The 19,864-nt window shown below is 42.5% G+C and overlaps 1 protein-coding gene across 2 annotated transcripts; it reads left to right on the forward strand.

Moving 5' to 3' along the window:
• The first annotated feature begins 340 nt into the window (after positions 1-340).
• prmt1 (protein arginine methyltransferase 1) lies at positions 341-9,338 on the forward strand. Of its 2 annotated transcripts, none has more exons than XM_041957221.1 (10): positions 341-394; positions 2,548-2,643; positions 2,748-2,903; positions 3,066-3,129; positions 3,252-3,394; positions 4,028-4,115; positions 4,831-4,946; positions 5,089-5,239; positions 7,163-7,284; positions 7,389-9,338. In XM_041957221.1, the coding sequence occupies exons 1-10, from the start codon at positions 353-355 to the stop codon at positions 7,470-7,472; spliced, it is 1,062 nt and encodes a 353-aa protein (XP_041813155.1). In that variant the 5' UTR covers positions 341-352; the 3' UTR covers positions 7,473-9,338. The 2 variants fall into 2 exon arrangements, with proteins under 2 accessions (XP_041813155.1, XP_041813156.1); XM_041957222.1 differs by having other exon boundaries at positions 349-394; positions 2,557-2,643.
• Positions 9,339-19,864: the final 10,526 nt, after the last annotated feature.

The following is a 19,864-nucleotide window of genomic DNA, read 5'->3' on the forward strand; positions in this document are numbered from 1 at the left end:
TACTGTAATGAGCATGCAGCTGGGCCACAGAATACTCGAAATCCAGTGATCACTTGCATGCGTCAGCGCTCCTTTGATAGTCGCACTATTATTGATACCAATGAATTCATTATGTTTTTTGCGTTATTGACAGTTTATCTCCAATACCTAGTTTTTCCTGTCAGTCTCCGACGTCGGGAAAAAAGAAAAAGTTTACTTTCTGTAGTTCGAAGACAAATATTCAGACTTTCCGAAAACGATGGAGCGCGACATGAAACTATAGGCGGTGCTATATTCAGGTCCAATCACAACGGAAAGCTGAGTGTCAGGGGCGGAGTCAAGGAAGAGTCTTTCAAGCTCACATCCATGAGTCATGCAGGAGATCGAAATGGCGGCACCAGCAGAGAGGATGGAGGTAAGGTCTTACATGAGGGAAGTCAAGAAACTGCCTTACAACCTTTGTAAAACACACAGGCGTATGTTATTTTTTTTTTCAAGGGAAGACGTTGCAAACTGCTACACTGTCTAAAATTTAGAGTTTTGTCATTACAAGTACCAGATAATGCATCAACTTTAACCATGCTAGCGTTCGTTCACGTTTATGTGATACATCTGTGGTCGCATTAACGTTGCGTGTTGGACAGAGCTAAGATTAGATTCAAACACTTGAACCATTCCGTATTAGCAAATTGGATTGATGTCCAATGTTTTAAAGCGCCTGCGGAAAGATAGCGCGACAGCCGGCCGGCTGTGACTCACGAGCCTGTGGGACCGCATGGGGACTAACGTGTTAGCTTCCGAGCTAGGTAATTAGCTAGCTGGCTACTTCAGGCATGGATGCTTCCTCATTCTCCCACTGCTTTTACAATGTGCCTCATACATTTTGTTGTCTTCGCTACCTTGCGATTTATTAATATTTGTCGACTAATTGGTAAGATAGCACAGCGCATTAAACCGAAGTACCTGATGGATAACGCCATCAGTTGATTCGGTAGTTGGCTTTACCGAATGTGAAGGCCTGTTTGACGTTAATTTTAAAACCTTTGCTTAATGAAGTGGTAGTCGACACGGTTTATGTTTAGTTATGCGGAAAACCTCGAGGAAAATCAGAACGCATCACACAGTACTATCAGCCATGTGCTCCCAGCTTTTGTACTGCAGGGAAGGCTGGTCCCATTCACTGCAAACACGGGCAGTAGAAACAATGCCAGCAGTGTAAAACGTCTTGTATAAGGCAGGCATTAGTGCTTCGGCAACATTTAAAAACATTCTTACGGAATAGTGTGCATTTGTTCTTTTAGGATGTACTTAATTAATTAACGTGTGTGTGTCCTGATTGAGAGAAGGGCTGGTTGATGTGAATGTGCTTTTTAAGTTTAGTTTAAAACTACAAAATATGTCGCTGACCATTTTTTCGACTCATTCCAAAACTTTATAGGTTTCATACTTCTAGATTATAAAATTAGCCGGCGAATTTCACTTTGGAGTAGTTGGGTCTATAGCAGGCATGTCCAAACTATTCCATAAAGGGCCAATTCCAATCAACAGATCACCTAATTATCAGCTGAAGACTGAGATCAGCTGATTAAATTAAAGAGTCCAGCCTGGTGTGCTCCTCCTTGGTTGGAATGAAAACCTGCAGCCACATGGCCCTTTGTGAAATAGCATGGACATGCCGGGTCTATAGTATGTATCATGTGATTAATTGCAGGAAATGATGCTGTCTGCTTTGTCCTAGGGGTAGGCATTTAATAAACAGCAGAGAAAGTTCATCATTACAAGTTCTAATTTATGGACAATTGTAACTCAGAAATCAGAAAAAGAAGAGAAAAAAATGGATGTAGCAGTTTAGAGAGGTCACACTGTCCCATACATAAATTGGTTTGCACGCTATTTAAACCTTGATTCACAAGTGCCTGCTGTCTGCTTGGTTGAGTTAGGGGTGTCGTTCTTTTCCACCGCAGTTCAACTGCCACAGCTGTGCTGACCACCAGAGTTAATTAAACCTGTCAGTACATAAACTGTTCATGGATGTGATTACCTGAGGGAGCAGCTGTTTAATTATTTTGTAAAAGGACTGCAAGTGACTACATTGTTTTTGTTTTGAAATTGTACATGGTTAAATCATTAATTGCCAAAGACGATTCGTGCCGATTCTTCATTCACATGCTTCAGTCATGGCTGACTACTTTTATTTTATTCTATGAAAGAAGGAAAGCAGTAGAAGGTGCTTTAAGTTTAAAACAAATTTTATATGCATAAAAAATACTGTACATACAAAGTTAATAATAAAGTGCATTTTTGTAAATGTTTTTTTGGCAATAAAAATCGTATTATGACCTTTTTGTATTGAGGTATTATTAGTTTTATTTTTACAATTAGTATTCCGCCCAAGCCCTCTACATAAGCCAAAACTATGTGTTGCTGTTATGATGTGGTAAGAGCTGTTTTTTGCATTTGAGTCGGGAGTGTTTTCTTTACACCACATCTGACAGTTTTGTGTTATAAGATTTTTACACTCATCATAGGAGCAAGCCTTGGTTTTAATTGGGTGTGTCTTTTGTTGAGGTTTCTCAGGGGGAGAGCTCAGCCAAGCCTGCAGCTGAGGATATGACGTCAAAGGACTACTACTTTGACTCATACGCCCACTTTGGCATCCATGAGGTAATTTCTTAAACAAACTGCAGTCATATCTTACCATATAAAATTTTATCTCTTTGTGTCACTTGGTCTTAACCCTTCTGCTATAATTACTTCTGTCACTTTAGGAGATGCTGAAAGATGAGGTTCGCACTCTGACATACCGCAATTCCATGTTCCACAACAAGCATCTGTTTAAGGACAAGGTGGTACTGGATGTGGGCAGTGGGACAGGCATCCTCTGCATGTTTGCTGCCAAAGCAGGAGCCAAGAAGGTTATCGGGGTAAGTGTTGGGCTATACCACATCTTATCGATTTGTTTTCTGTATTGGCTCGACTGAGTAATTGCATTGCTAGTTGGTATGGTTTGACCAGTGATAATGGCTAATGGCGGGGTAAATGGGGAACATGTGAATTTCAAATGTTTTTTGGCTTTGTCTTAATAGATTGAATGCAGCAGCATCTCAGACTATGCTGTGAAAATTGTCAAGGCCAACAAGCTGGATGATGGTGAGTAAATTGGATTGTGGTGACATGTAAAATTTACTACTTTCACAAACTTTCTGGGCTCACGTGAGGACCAGGGAGTGAAACCGGTGATTGTGCCTCCTGACTGTCTCTTTTATCTCCAGTTGTGACCATCATCAAGGGAAAGGTGGAAGAGGTGGAGCTGCCTGTGGAGGGAGTAGATATCATCATATCAGAGTGGATGGGCTACTGCCTTTTCTATGAGTCCATGCTCAATACAGTAATTTATGCCCGGGACAAATGGCTGGTATGTATGTGTATATGTTGTGAAGTGGGAAGAGCTGTCATGTCCTGAATTTTTTTTTTTCTTCCCTGCTCTATATTCCCATTTCAGGTTTTCTAATCTCTTTATGGTCTTCAAAGTGAAAACATTAGAGTCATAAGCGAGTGAGACAAATAAGCTATGTAACATAGCTGTGGCCATTAATTTAGCTGATTTCAGCTTTTGTTACTGCAGAACTAACCTGAAATAATTCTGGTAAGTTTGGTGGATGGCTTAAAGTACTACAGTACCATGAGCCCGATTGGCCATTGATAAGGAGAAGCTAGACAATGGAGTGAATCAGAAGTATAGCAAACTCAAATTGCTTATTGTTGCAGTGAGCAAGACTTAAGTTTTTGAATTAATCCAAAGCAGAGCCAGCACCTGAAATCTGTCTGACTCAGCCACTCTTTGTTTTCTGTGAGGTTTTGTCTTTAACCTCAGTTTGACATTAGCAAAACGCTTCTTGTTGAAATATTTTGGGCACCCATATACTAATACATAATACATTAGGCTCTGAGTTGTTTTTTTTTTTTTCTGAGTCTGTTGTACAGGCTGGATGGTCTGTCGTTTCACACCTGTGAGTCTTGTTTGTTTTTTGTTTTTCCCCTCTGACAGAAGCCAGATGGACTAATTTTTCCAGACAGGGCAACCCTTTATGTCACTGCCATTGAAGACAGGCAGTACAAGGACTACAAAATACACTGTGAGTAGTGGTCGCCTGACCCAACTGAAACCTATGAATTAGGGATGACTAGATCAGTCAGTCAACAATCGTTGTTGGACAATGTTAAGCAAAAATGTGTGATCGGGAGATCAGGATTAATGCTGGGTAGTTGCTGCAGGGAATCTATTGGTGATTAGCAAATCAGTGAGTACCCAGCTTTCCCATGCGTTTGTAGTTTGAAATTGAAATTCATACACATTTTAAGCATCAGGGTATCACCTATAAATTATAGAATTATACCTGTTTTTGTGCATTCTGTCCATAAGAGGGAAAGACAACCAAAAGTACAACCAGAGACATTCTACTTGTATATTTGTTTTATTTCGGGACAAAATAAATAAGTCCTCCACCATGTTTTTGAATTATGCACTCGCTTCAGCTTGACCTACATTTCATATTCAATCAGTGAAAGTGACATGCACAGTTGTGCACAAAATGACCATTTGTATGGGCCGTTATGACTCAGACAATCGGCAATCAGTATAGGAAGCAAAAAACGCGATCAGGACACCTTTAGTAGTCCAGCTATATGCTATGGAAAGGGCAAGGAGCTGTTAGGTTCCTAATACAGGGTTAAACAAATCAGTCAAATGACTTGTTAGGAATGGAAACCTGAACACCACTGGCTTTCATCCACCTTGTTTTCAGTGAAGTGAAACTGGTCTGTGTATCTGTGTTTGTATCTCTGTGTCAGGGTGGGAAAACGTGTATGGTTTTGATATGTCGTGCATCAAGGAGGTGGCAATTAAGGAACCCCTGGTTGATGTTGTGGACCCCAAGCAACTGGTCAGCAGCGCATGTCTCATCAAGGTAGGTAGTTGAATGATACTGGGATGGAGGTGTATCTGTCTGCTGCTACGGAGATGTTGCCTCTGGTTGTTTTTTCTGGAATAGAAATTCTGAAATTGAACAGGTTTGGTCCAACGCAGACTTGTGGGTGTTTTTTGTTTAGGAGGTGGACATCTACACAGTGAAGTTGGAGGACCTGACCTTCACGTCACCGTTCTGCCTGCAAGTGAAGAGGAATGACTACATCCATGCTCTGGTCACCTACTTCAACATCGAGTTCACTCGCTGTCACAAGAGGACTGGCTTCTCCACCAGTCAGTCTGCTTGCACGCACGCACACACGCACGCACGCACGCACGCACGCACGCACGCACGCACGCACACAAGTTGGCCAGCAATGATTTGACCCACTTGTGCGTTGTTGTCCTGTCTACATTGGTCAATGTGATATGGCTGTCAATAACTTTGATGATCCAGTACTCTACCTGTTATTCTAGCTACTGAATAAGATCAATAATAAGATCCTCCCTCTTCCAGCAGTTAAGCCCTTCAAGTTGTTAGGTTCTTCCTGGTAGCTTACATTGTTATAGGAGGTATGCTATTAATTAGCCTTCACTTTCAAAATTTTTCATTTTGTTTTCCACATGTTCCTATAATTCGTACGTACTAATCGGATGATCAGGGTTCTCTAAACATTAGGTGCTTCTGTCTCCTCATAACATTTGCATTTAAGGCAGGATCCTGCAAATAACAATTAAGAGGTATTCCATTGGGTTTACTCAATTTTGCAGACAGCCACAAGGAAGGTTGTGGTGACAAAAAAGATGCGTTAGACATAGTCTTAAACATGGGTGCACATTGCACACTGGTTCAAGTTTCAGGTTATTGTTTTAGTTGCCTGTGCATATCAGGCAGCAGCTGAATTGGGTCTGGGTTATGGAATGGACGCTGATACAAATAGTTTGCACTGTGAAGCTGTTACAATCCAGCAGATGGCAGTAATGCATCGCTTATGGATTCCAGGCACCATAAAATTCAGCCTAAGAAAATGGCAGCAAATGCCACTGTGCATTGATACACATTTCTCATTTATTAGACCCAATGAAGCAACTTACAAAACCCCCAACACTAGGCGACTACTTTGCCATTTGGCCACCAAACAAAAAGTCAAACTGAACCCGAGCAGGAGAAAAGACTGGCTACAAGATGTGCACGTGCCATTGCTTGAAACTAATGAGTGCTCCAAAATGTGGTAAAAGGCATGTTCGCATCCACATCTAGCAGACAAAACAGGTGTGTTTTATACAGGTTAAGAGAATTTCAGTCATTATTTGATAAATATGAAAATGATGAGCACATGCATTTGGCACAAGCTATTGCTAACAAACAAGCTAGTCAAGCTGAAAAGTACACTCACCCACTTGCTAAATGACAAAACAAGTTGAATGAGGAACAACGGCAAGATCTATAATGTTTTCCTCCAAGCATTTCATAAGGCTAAACATGTTGGACATGCATAAATTCATGTAAAGGGGACAACATGAATAATGCAAAGCATTGCACATAGGTAAGAGGTTAAGAGTGAAGTTGCAGTCAGCTTAATTTTGGGGCCTGTCTTTGATGGATTGGAGAATATCACTGAAACCACCCTGCAACTTGACAGATTTGACAGGTAAAATGTCGACATGGCAGCATGCCTTAATAAAAGTGAGTTTGTTACCAAAAAATGCACCTGGGAGATCACCATGTAGGAAGCTGAAGCAGGAGACACTGAGGAGGACAGCAAGGGAGATGGCATTTTATTAAGAGGCTTGGGGTGAGTACCAAACACCATGTGCTGGTACTCACCTGAGCACCTGACTTAAGTTATGTACACCCCTGTTTACATGTTAAGCAGTTAGGCTGTTTCTAATGGTCATGGTAACTCAGGCATTTAGTCGGTGGGGAGGTTTGGCTTGTTGCAATATACCCTGGTAAGATGTGAACACATAACCCTGAAAACCTAGGGTTAAACCTGAAGTTACCTTGCTTACCACCGATGCTGCTTTAATATCCAGGAATTTGCCAAAAATTCCTGGATATTAAATTTCGCCAATATTTTCTTAGTAAGCCCGGCCCTTATTGTCTGATGGTTTTGCTTTGGACCTTGAAGTGTTTTAAATGAACACCACTTAGAACTTCAGGAATTGTTTCAGCTACAAACTGTATCCATGCACACTTTATTTCCCTGCTGTCAGGCCCAGAGTCCCCCTACACCCATTGGAAGCAGACGGTCTTCTACCTGGATGATTACCTGACAGTCAAGACTAGCGAGGAGATCTTTGGTACTATCAGCATGAAGCCAAACGTTAAGAACAATGTAAGCTGAGCTTTGATTTTAAAGAATGTATTCTTGTGTTGCTTTATCACTGTTAAGCTGCTGTGTGCATCTTCTCTGACTTGTTGCTGTTTGCTGGTTTGCAGAGAGACCTGGACTTCACCATAGATATCGACTTCAAGGGTCAGCTGTGTGAGATGTCTAAGACATCAGAGTACAGAATGCGTTAGAAGTCTCCTCTCTCTCTCTCCCTGTCTTAGTTTGTCTTTTGAGGACAGATTATACTGTTTGACTGGGAGTCTGTACAGTAGTTTAATTCTTCCCTGCAGCAACATTTTAAGAATTTTTTTTGTGATTTTCTTGTTCAAAAGTTAACAGTATTTAAGGTTTCAACATCCTTGGGGTCATAGTACATTGATGTGATTTATTGTGCAGTAGTCACTCAACAAAATGTGTCTTACATGTGCCTGGTGTTTGTGTCCAACGTCGTCTTGGGTGTTGCTTTTGGGTTCTTGTCCTTTGCATGTACGAGGTCCATTGTAGACATCAACGCAATAGCCCTGCTGACATGTCTGCATAGTATTACTGTTCATTTACCCTCTCTAAATCTGACTGGCTACTGGTCTCCCTTTATTTTGTTTATTGTATTGAAGCTGTAGGTATGTGGGTCTTCTCTGTATAGTCAAGAAACCCTGCCTCCTCCACTTGTGTATCAGTTCATAGAAACCAATATGTAACTGACTAAGTTTTCCACTAAGCACACCCTGTCCAGACCAAAAATAACAGTGTATTTAAAAAAAAAAGTTCTGTGTGTTGTGGTCCACGTTCCAGTGAGAAGATGAATGTGCAAACCAGGCAGGTTAGCTTGCAGGCTTATCAAGACTGAGGCACAGCAGGTAAAACTCTGTAAAGTCATCACAGCTGCTTCCTGGTGCTTGAGAGTTGCAGTGGAATTGGTCAAATAATGCACAATACACACTCCACGTTCGTAGACCAGTGAATGAGTCAACACAGTGTTGCTGAATATCACAAGATGGATCTGCAGCAAAAGCTTATTCTGGATCTTTTTGATGTGAACAGTGACAGCCCTCACTGTTGCTTTTATTAATAACTACAGTCCTCAATAGTTTCCTGCTTTACCCATATTACAAGTTGAAGATAAGGATAAATGTTACTCCCCACACAATATGAACATTTTAATTGTAATATGAACTAACCCTAAAATGAGAAGCTGTGTTCTAAGTAAAGAGTAGTTGAACAAAAATGTTGTAAAGGGCATCAGCCAAAAGGTTATCTGAGGTATTCAGAAAATGTACTTATCAATTATTGGTTTAGCTGCATTCATCTGTTCTTTGAAGTCTGTCTTAAGCGTCACCATTAGTATTGTGGTTGCAGAATGTTTGTTAATGCACTGCACCCCGATCATGCCATCAGCTTGACTGGAAAACTGTTTCAACTACATACTAGTTTTCATGGTATTCTATTTTGGCAAGTAGTACACAAAATATCAACATATTGATATAACACATACTGTGTTCTACTAACAGGAAATTACGCAATATGTGTGATGACAACCTGCTGAAATTGGTATCCAGTATGGATTTGGGACACAGCAAGAGAGACCCTGCACACATGCAATTAGCACACCCTTGGTAAACCGATCCTTACCAAAACCAGAAGTTGGCTGCTGCAAACCTGAAACTCTTCACTGGGCCTATGTTGTGTGGTAGATGGGTTGCAGCATTTGTGATGCACCAACTGTCTTCCACTATTTGGCTTTGATCCAGTCAGATGCTTAGAAAAAAACATCTGAAAGTGTTAATTACTGCTGAAGCTGAATGAGAAGATGGCCTAATGGGACCAGATCCTGAGCCCTGGTTCCAGCTGGCTTCTACAGCTCTTGTCAGGTGTCCTGAAGCCATGTGTTTGCCTTGATACAACGTGTGTCTGAGGCTGCTTGAGTCAATCTGAACAGTAGTAACCATGTTGGCACTCTGCAGAGACCGCCGAGTCACCACATACTGATTTTTCAGTTGTTTTTTTTTGTTTGTTTTTTTGCTGCTGCTTTTTAAATAAATAATAAAAAAAGAAGCTATCAATGTAATTTTTCGTGCATTATCCATGAAATGTTTTGGTCTACTCTCAACAGCATTGTTCTGTTAGGAAAGGGTTTTCTCCTCATGGGTTTCCTGAAGTTCTGCATTGAATCACTGGATTTAATAAGGATATGACACTGATGTAAATGAAATACTGTATTATTAGATTAGGTTCAGCTTGTCACTACAGCACTGAGACAATAAAATGCAGTCAAGCATGTAACCAGAAGTTCAAAAAGTTGTAAAGTACAGATATACAGTGGCATACAAAAGGTCAAAATTGCTGCGCTGTGAAAAATGAGTCGAGGATGAACTTAACTCCGAATGGAATACAGAGAGCACAATTATGGAAATTCTCTTCACATTTTAAGCAAGAATAGTTTTGCTTTATACAATCCCAAGAGATGCGAGCTTTCAGGTTACCTTTTCCAAGTTCTTTGACTTAATTTGCCTGCTATGGCTATGGCCTGTTCATGGACATGTCTAAGAATGGCCAAGTGATACAAGTTTGAAAGCTTAGGAAATATTTAGCTTCGAACCATGTCCAAACAATCAGCACCCATGGGCTCCTCTAAGCAGCCGCCGACCACTCATTATTAGTTTTTAGATAGCCATTTCCTCAGTTCGAAATGTAATTGAGAAATGGCAGTTAATGGGAACCCCAGTCTGACGGCAAAAGACCCTCAAGAAGATTTACCAGACTCGGGAGTATTGGTGCACTGTTCTGTTCTACTTGTGCACCTACACAAGTATGATGTTCATGGAAGAGTCATCAGAACCTTTCCAGTGTCCTCGCCACAAAACTCAGCATCAAACGTTTTTTATAGGAACATCTGAACAGACTCGATGCATTCAAGAGTCAAGAGTCTTTGTTGTCATTGAGCATGACATGTCAATGAAATTTCCATTGCAACCCCCATGTTAGAAACAGATAAGAAAGATTAGAAAGAGTAAAATTAAGATAACTACAATAAAATAAACCAACGTGCAATAAAATATATCAGTGAAATGTGCCAACAGAATAAAATATACACAGTGAAATGTACCAACAGAATAAAATATACCAGTGGAATGTACTGACAGCAGCTGAAATATACTAAAATGTATATAAACAGTAGACAATAAAATATATAATATAAACAAGTCTTGTGGACTAATGAAATTATTTTTGAGGAAAAGAAGGGTGCAGAACTTAATGACTAGTTCGTCAGTGGCACAGGGTCAGTTTCATTGGTAGAGGGAAGACAATTTGGATGCAAGCACCACACCATCTGTAAAAAAGCTGAAAATTAAAGGGGGATTGCTTCAATAACCAGATAGTGATCCAAAACACACCTCTGAATCCACAATGGATAACCTTATTAGGCGCAAGCTGAAAGTTTTGCTGTGGCCCTTGAAATCCTAATTAAAATTCTGTGGATAGACCTCAAAAGAGCAGTGCCTGCATGAAAGGCTACAAAAAGTGTTAACAATGTATGATACAGATACAGAGTTTAGCAAGGTGACAGCTGAAGGTAAAAAGCTGTACCTAAGCCTGCTGTTCCTGGAATGGAGAATCCTGTAACACCTCCCAGAGGAGAGGAGAGAAAACAGCCTTTGACAGGGACAAGAGGTGTCCCTGATGATACTTAAGCCCTCTGTAGACACCACGTGCGCTGGACAGCCTCAGTGGTAGGAAGTGGAGCACTAGTGTAACATTGGGCAATTTTCACCACTCTGCAGTGTTTTCCAGTCCAAGACAGAGCAGATGGAAAGAATGCTCTCAATGGTGTAGTGCCCATGGAATTGAATGTCCCAGTTCCATTACCCTGTGTCTGAATTGCTGTAACGTTACTAAAGCCTCAACCTGTCGCTTTCACTAAGAGAGTATCCACCTTTAGCCAGGTAGGTAGCCTCCTCAAGACAGCCTTCACTGCCAACTCCCTTCACCTTTGTCAGCTTCTTAAAACACGACTTCAAAGTAGGGTTTACAGGCTGCCGACATCTGTGGGAATCTCACCAGCTGACAGACAGCCTCGGGTGGACAGCTCCTTTATCCCTTTCCTAGTTGTGCCCAATAACTTCTCCCTCCTTTTCTGAACATTAGATTTGGGGGGCTTTACTGGGCCTGACTCTAACTCTGCTTCAAAAAATGCAACTCTCTGCGGGCTTTACCTCTAAACATTGAGCTCACACTTGCAAGAGTGGGGACATCATTACCAAGAATTATTGCATGAGGCAAGGCTGGGGCTAGAGCTACAGACAAAAGGTCTTGCCTCCTACTGTTAAAAAAAATTGGCCTGGTTTAAAAATTCTGCAGTGAGGTACTCATGCACATCACCATGAACACCCTCTAGGGTCTGTTATCATCTCTCTGGCTGGATCCCTCAACCGAATCAACATCAACAGTGCTTTCCTGACACCGCTCCCCCTCCGGTACTTGTCTGTAGTCTTGTCTCATGTCACTTGTAGACAGAAGCTGCTGGAACTGGTCCTGAGGTCTCTGGCTGCCTGACACCGGACAAGACTTGATCAGACCTGCAAGCTCCTCCAGCCTCTCCCCTGGATTACTTGCCTCCATGGTACCCTGGTCCGCTGATGAGATTGCACCTTCATCTGGCACCTTCTGTCTAGTATTCTTCTTTGTACCTCTTGTCATCACCTCATAGCTGTAGCATGGATTTCCACTTCTGAAATTTGTTAAGACTGGCCATATTAGCGGTTGGACTTACAGCAAAAGTGTCAGTTGAACAGTGCAACCAAAGGTGTTTATTCACCAACAAAAAGGACACATAAAGGACAAAATACTAAAAGAAAGATAAAACTGAGTGAAATGGCTGTAAACAGCTATGCAGGGCCTGACTGGCATCAAGCCCACGTCACATGGACACTGGCACCCTTTTATACTCTGCCACAGGTAGAGTATAAATGTAAAAGTTACACTGAAAGCTACCAACTATTGGATTTTTACATAACAATACACAATTTCATAGACTTCCCAGAATAACATACAATTTCACTCTCCAATAATGGTAAGAGACTCGACTGATGGTTTTAGTGTTTATTCCTTTCCACGAGTTCCTCAAAAAACCAACGTAAGAAAACAATGAAAACAACAAATCACATCTCCATTACCATTTCCCTATATAATAACTGGTAAACAATCACAGTCCAAGCGTAACTGGATACTCAGCAATATATCGTAAGATCGCTAAACACATGAGCAACAAGCTAGCATAAATTTCCTGCACAGACACATTGTCAAAAATATAATTACAACCACACACCAACCTTGTGCCTCTTCGGGGGGTTGCTAAAATACACTCTGTTTCCGTCACCGTTTCTATTTTGCTGCTTCACATGCGTTTTCCTTGTTACTTACAGCCAACTTTATCATTTCGCCATCAACTTGTTCTTTCCGTGTTCATGGCTGAATTTTCCCGGCAACACACTATTAAACCGGAAGTACGACATAGCGACCTTCAAAATAAAATCTTGCACTCTTAAGATGAACCCTTTTAGCAAAACTCTAATCATGAAATATATTTATAAAGGAATCATGTCAAAATACTATTTGTTTCTCCCAAATGAACTTATATACAGTGCAAGCTGCCCTCTGGTGGACAAAACGAGAAACAGCAAGCACATAACACAAAGTGGGTTTGCTACACTCCCACCAAAATTATGAGTGTTTCACATTAAATGATTTGAACAAAGAATAATTTTCTCAGTAAGAGTGTCATTGTCATTATGTAGCCACAGTTTAAGAAGCTTCAAACAGCAGAACTAACCTTTGCACTGGGCGTTCTAATATAGAAGGTTTGGCAAGACGCTCACCTTTCTTGCTCAGACTCTTATCTCCTACAGAGATTTTCACCCTCCTCACAAGTCCATCCTTACCACTGACAGTCTCTATGACTCTTGCGAGTCTCCATTCACCTCTGGGTAACAGTTCATCTTTGTCCATCACTATATCACCCACCATTAAATTTCTCTATGGCATGTGCCACCGCTGTCTGGTGCAGGTCTCGTTTCCACCTGCTCCAGAACTGGTCTGCAAGAAACTGCACACGACGCCATCTTTTTGCTCCATATAAGTCCTCTTTAGGGAATGTGCCTGGTGGAGGGAGTGCTGCACTGGACTTCATGTTAAACAGGTGATTCGGGGTGAGTGGTTCAAGGCTAACAGGGCAGTTCAAGTTATCAACAGTGAGGGGTCCTCTGAGGTGGGTAATGTGGCATGGAGGTCATTTTAGACTTTTCTTGAGTAGTGACTTTTATTTTGACAGAAGCATTGTGAGCATATATTGTGTTTGTGTTTAATAGTTTACTGTCTGTCGTGCACTGATGGCCTGGTTGCCCTGGTGTCCATTAAAATGTATTTGAGTGGTGAATTGTTCCAGACTGAAGGACATCAGCTGGCTCAGACACCATCAGCTACTGTTTCGTTTGTTTTATTTCACTGTTTTGTCTTGGGTTGTTTTGTATTGGTTTGTTTTGTTTTGTTTTTGTTTCATGTGACTGTTTTGCTTTGTTTGACTGTTTTGTTGAGATGAGTGTTTGTTTTAGATTTGGTTTTTGTAAGTGCTATTAAAATTTGCCCTTTTAGCTTGAACCAACTGGTTTAATACAGTTTTAACCGTTTCTTTGGTAACATTTCCTTTCTCTCCCTTACAGTGCAGTGGTTGCTGGCTGGCGGTGGAGGCTAGGCACTCGGGGTGGTTCCCTGCACCTTTCTGTTGTAGTGATAAGGGGACTGGGACACGATAGTTTGCACCCGTTTGCTGTGTGTTTGCTGTGAGTTCACGAGTGGTGGGTAAGTGCACTCCTGGGACACTTCTTTTGGTAGTTTGCCTCCCCCCTGCTAGCTTCCACTCACTCCCCCTTCCCTTTTTTTTTTTTGATAGTTTTAATAATTTTCTTTGGAAGTGTTTTAAGTGAAAACAATTATTGTTAAGATAATACATTGTAATTTCCATACATTCTACCATAATTTTGATCCGCATTCACTGCTCAATGCTAATTTCTTCTTTCCCTTCCACAGACACTTCCAGTTTAATAATTCTTTGTTTAAATAATCATTAATAAATAAATTCTGATTTGCTTTCAAACCACGTCTCTGTCTGTAGTGCTCGAACCTGTGTTTGCTTTACTGTGTAGAACTGGGTAAAACTCCTTGGGTGAAAGTCCCTAGGTAGCGTTGTTTGGCTTGGAATTTGTATCATTCTGTTACAGCCCCTTTATAATATAAAAGTACTGGCGTTGTCGGCAGGATCTACTGTAAAAGCAGAGACGCGTGTTCATTTGTTTTTTCCTTCTGTATGCCAGTTGGTTCATTTTAAAACGATTAAGCATTGTTAGGGTTGATCAGTATTTTAGAAAACAGACAAAACAGCAGCTGATTCCACAGGCATCCCAAGCTTCAAGCAACCCCTCCCTGTTAGCCTCACTGGCCCCGGGTCTCCTCCTCCATCATGGCAGAAGAATTGAACCAGTTAAAGGAATTGGTCACTCAACTTCAAGCTGAAAACCTGCTGCTGCGAGAACGAGATGCGGCACCCAGTACTAGTGCTGCATCAGTCAGTCACTCTTCTAATCAGCCCCCCTCTTCCAGTGCCCCACTAGTTGAGCGACTGGTTTATGTCCCTAGGGACAGGAAGTGTCCCGTGTTTAGGGGTAGGACTGGTCTTAGCATTTCAGAATGGTTAGAGGAGGTTAAAGCCTGCATGCGTGTACGTCATTTGTCTAGCGCTGACAAGGCCCTTTTCATTTATAATCATTTGAAGGGTGAGGCCCGAGAGGAAATCAAATATCGATCTAAAGAGGAGAGGGAGGATCCAGATAAAGTCCTTGACATTTTGCAGGAGTTGTATGGATGTTCTAAATCTTATGTTTCTCTGCAAGAAGAGTTTTTCTCAAGAAAGCAACAGGAGGGAGAGACACTCCAGGAATTTTCACACGCTTTAATGTGTTTGATGGACAAAATTGTAACCAATGCTCCTAATGGCCTTCCAAATTCTGGTGTTTTACTCCGTGACCAGTTTGTTGAGCATGTTTTTGATTTTACCCTTCGCAGGGAATTAAAACAGCTAATCCGGCGTCAACCTAATGTCACCATGCTTGATGTCCGTGGTGAGGCCATTCGGTGGGAGCGGGAGGGAACACCAGGGGGTGCCAGAGGCCGGAGCCACTCGGTCTCATCGACTACAGGTTTCCAGTTTTCTCAGACAGGGGGTCCTCATTCAGGGTCAGGTAACCCAGACTGTGGTTCTGAATTAAAAGAATTGAAGCAAATGTTAAAAATGCAACAAGAACAGCTAAACCAACTAAGCAGTTGTTTAAATGCACTTCAGCATGCCCCCAGGCCAACTTTCAATAAAAATAAACAGTCGGTTATTTGCCGCAGGTGTCAGAAACCTGGTCACTTTGCGAGGGAGTGTGATGGAGAGAGAGTTAGGCTGCCAGCTAATCCAGCCCCACCTGTTGCTACTACCTCTAACCATAGACAGTCTTACCAAAACCAGCAATCGGGAAACTTTCACCCCCTGAACTGCTGAGCCAAAGTTCAGGTGGGGGCCTTGTTGGCTCAGAGCTAGGTGCAGAGAAATCCATCGCTATGCCAGAGTTGATGTCAGCTTGTCCTCACATAAGTGTTTTAATTGGTGGGGTTCCAGTGCCATGTTTAGTTGACACAGGTTCCATGGTGTCCACTATAACGGAATCTTTCTTTGTACAGAACTTTGCTCCTTGGGGGGAAGAGAAGCTAAAGTCATGCCACTGGCTACAACTGAAGGCAGCCAATGGGCTAGAAATACCATATGTAGGTTATCTTGAGCTTGACGTTGAGCTTTGCGACACAAACACTAAGGATGCTTATAGCTCTTCACCTCTCCCCCCACTGGGCAGATCTGATCACAACCTGGTTCATCTGCAACCTACTTACATACCTTTGGTGAGTAAACAACGGCCAACCATTAGGTATGTGAAGACATGGTATGAGTCCAGTATGGCACTGAGGGACTGTTTTGACACCACCGACTGGGAAGTGTTGTGCAGTCCTCACGGGGAGGACATTGACAGTTTGACATGCATCTTTGCATGCATTAACTTTTGTGTGGACAACACGGTTACGGTCTGAGTTTTTGTTTAGCTTCTGTTTGTTTGGAGGGTGTCTGCACACTGGGCCTCTGTTTCTCTCTACAGCACTGCAGGTTGTGGCTGAGGGGCGTGGCTGACCTACTTTCTGGCTGTGTGCAGCTGGGCACACCTGATGGCACTCTGCAGCCAATTCACCTCTCCATAAAGACCGGCTCTTCCTCCACTACTCTGACAGATAATTCCGTCTCATTCAGTAGTGCCAGGTTCAGGTGGCTTTGTCAAATTTCTCTGAAAGTTCTTCCTGTTCTGATCATTTTTGCTTTTGTGTTTCTTCAGATAGGTGCCTCACCAACACACCTCTCTAAGATCTTCAGCCAGCCTCCAGCAGCTGCAGCCTGCAGAGACTTCTTTGTTTGATTTTGGTGCACCTTTTTTTCTTTGTCTCTGGTGAGACAATAAAGACATTGATTAACTGCCTTGACGTCTCTTGCCTTTTTGGGTCCAGCTTAGAACCCAGGCCGTAACAAACAGAACCAGAAAGGTTGGCACCCTGGGTGTCCCCTGAACTGAAAACCCTACTGAATGAGAAGAGAAGGGTTTTTAAGTCTGGGGACAGAACTGAGTTGAAGAGGGTGCAGAGGGAGCTGAAAAGGGAGATCAGTAGAGGCAAGGAGAGCTACAGGAGGAAGCTGGAGGAGCCCCTGCAGGGGAACAACACCACAGAGGTTTGGAGGGGCCTGAAAACCGTCTCAGGCAACAGCAGCGACAATGGCAGGGGCCCAGACTCAAACGAGCTGAACCTGTATTTTAACAGGTTTGATTCTACCCCATTCCCTTCCCCAACCACCAGACCAGACAGTGTTTTCTCTCACCATCGATGGACGTGTATCGCAGAGGAACAATTTGGAGTACAGGGAAGTCATCACTAACTTTGTCGACTGGTGTTGACTAAACCACCTGCACATCAAGACGTCTTATTTATTATTATTATATTTTTACTACATATTTCTTTTTTTTATATAGTTGCTTGTATAATTCTACATATATATAGTCGACTTTTATTTTGTATTTTGTTTTTGAATTTCTCCATCTCTAGACCACTCCCCTTTTCCCCACGGTTTCCACGCCCCGCCCCCCTTTTCCCCATCCAATGAGGTGTTGCCACGTCACGATAGGCGGCCTTTAGTATTTTCCCACGGTTTCCCACGTTCATCCCGCCTCCCTCTAGCTAATTGACGGTTCGAACCAATGAGAAGCACGATAGGAACGCGCGGTGAGGGGGGGAGGGTTTGGTTAAATGGATAAAAATGAGGTCTTTCTCTGGGCTTTTACACCCAACATGGCTCAGCTGCAAACGGTTCGTATGGATAACGCGGTTTCTAAACCATTGGATGGAGAAGATTCCTCCTTCTTTTCTTTTACTTCTGCTGCTACGAGCTGTGACATATGGCCATCATCGCTGTTCAGTCAGACATCTGTAACAATCTACGAAGATGGTACGGACGTGCCGGGCGCTCCTGAAAAAAAGACCAACCGCACGGCGTATCTTTGTCGTGTCCAGATACCTCCGTCGGTGAACCTGCGCGAAGAATGGCCTCTACGTCCGTGGGGGAGTGGATCCTGGGGTTATGAATTCAAGTATGAGGAGGGTGAGCTGTGGCTGTATCAGTTGGGTGATGGAGAGAGTCTTTACCAAGCAGCATTACGGTGTTGAACGCAGAGGATTGGGCTGCGATGAAGCTGATGGTGAAGATGTTAAAGGCTCGGAATGAGAACAATATGACTGAAGAGAATGATGATGATGAAGAGCATGCATCGGATGCAGACTCGGGGTACCATTCGGAGGAGAAAGAGGAGGAGAGGGTGCAGAGTGAGAATGAGAGTCCTTGTCCTGAGAAGCGTCTGAGGGAGGAGAAAGAGGAAGAGAAAGAGAACGGTAAAAGAACGCGCAGTGAGAATCCCTGTCCTGAACAGCCTCAGAGGAGGGGTGTGCAATTTAATGAAACTGAGCTGGCTAAGACAAGAATTATCTTAGCTGCAATGTGGTCATCCAGACCCACAGTTTCAGGCAGATGGATGAATCGGGCCAGTCTGCATTTGTTTAGGTCCTGGGAGAGATCAACGGACATTTTTGTTTTGGAGAGATTTAATCCTGACTGCGGTTTGTTCCGCACCATGCTAGTCATACCTGCTGCAGAATGGTTTGCAACGCTGCCGCAGCTGGAGAGATGTGGCAGTATTAAGCAACATTTAGGTTTTTTTTTTCTTCTCTGTGAGAAATACAGAAAATAATTCCCACGGCTCCATAACCACGCCTCTTTGAACCACCCACCTTCAAACCACACCTCCCTTCTGATCTTATAAAGAACGGGATCATTGTGGTTGCCTGACACTGCGTTTCATCCTCACGAGAAGACGGATCTACAGTATTGTAGAGATGGATTCTACATTTCACAAGGAGGACGATGTCTCGGAGGAGCGGGAGATGCCTGAGACGCCTCCTTGTTCGGAGGAGGAGGAGGAGGAGGATCATACTAAAGATGAATCTGCCGACGAGGACTTGGTTGACGGATGGAAGTCTTCAATTCTCATCGATACCGTCAAATCGGCCGTTTATCACCTCCTCAACATAGTCATCCAAAAAAACTCGTATCGACCGGTGCAACGGGTGTAAAACTCGTCACCCCAGCCAGAGACGGCACGAGTGTCTGAATGTCTTGGAGGATGACTTTTACGAGGATCGTTATTACCTGATTAAAATACTCCTCAGCCCTCGGTTTATTCCAGCCATTCAGCGTCTGCTGATCGCCCGCAACATCATTTCAAAGTTCGCACTGTGGCGGAGACTCTCCTGCATGAACTAAGATCGGTCAAGAACACCTTTGACGCTATCAGCGATGCTTATGAAAATCTGTTAGGACAGGATGTGGTGAAAATCGGACAACTTCGACTGGTCACTGAGTATTATACAGATTGTTAAGCTTTTCCAGATAATCTTGTAGTTGATGAAAACACAAAAGTTTTGTACCCAGTTGTATGAGTCTGTAACTTTGTGTATCTAGTTTGTAGCTTGTTTTTATAAAGCATGTATCCTGCTTTGAGTTTGTAACTTGTTTTTTTATAAATCATGTATCCTGCCTTGAGTTTGTAACTTGTTTTTTATAAATCATGTATCCTGCCTTGAGTTTGTAACTTGTTTTTTAAAAATCATGTATCCTGCTTTGAGTTTATATCTTGTCAGCAAATTAAAAAACAAGCGTAGAGAAAAAAGCAAAACGTGTCTGTTCTTTTTTTGAAAGGTTTAAAAGCTAGCTCACACAGATCAGTAATGCAGATGGTGTTTGAAGTTTTTAGAAGACAGGATGGCCGAGAAAGATGATGAAAAAAGTGTATTACAACCCGCTTCACCCCGCCAGCTTTGAAGGAGTAGAGCGACTCCGTCAGGGTGT

This window comes from Chelmon rostratus, chromosome 17, assembly GCF_017976325.1.
Source record: "Chelmon rostratus isolate fCheRos1 chromosome 17, fCheRos1.pri, whole genome shotgun sequence".
Taxonomy (NCBI): domain Eukaryota; kingdom Metazoa; phylum Chordata; class Actinopteri; order Chaetodontiformes; family Chaetodontidae; genus Chelmon; species Chelmon rostratus.

Excerpts from the sequence above, each read along its gene's own strand:
- prmt1 (XM_041957221.1), top strand. The coding sequence starts at position 353 with ATGCAGGAGATCGAAATGGCGGCACCAGCAGAGAGGATGGAG. Across the intron at positions 3,130-3,251 it reads GGCCAACAAGCTGGATGATG|TTGTGACCATCATCAAGGGA; the intron begins GTGAGTAAATTG and ends TTTTATCTCCAG. Across the intron at positions 4,116-4,830 it reads CAAGGACTACAAAATACACT|GGTGGGAAAACGTGTATGGT; the intron begins GTGAGTAGTGGT and ends TCTCTGTGTCAG.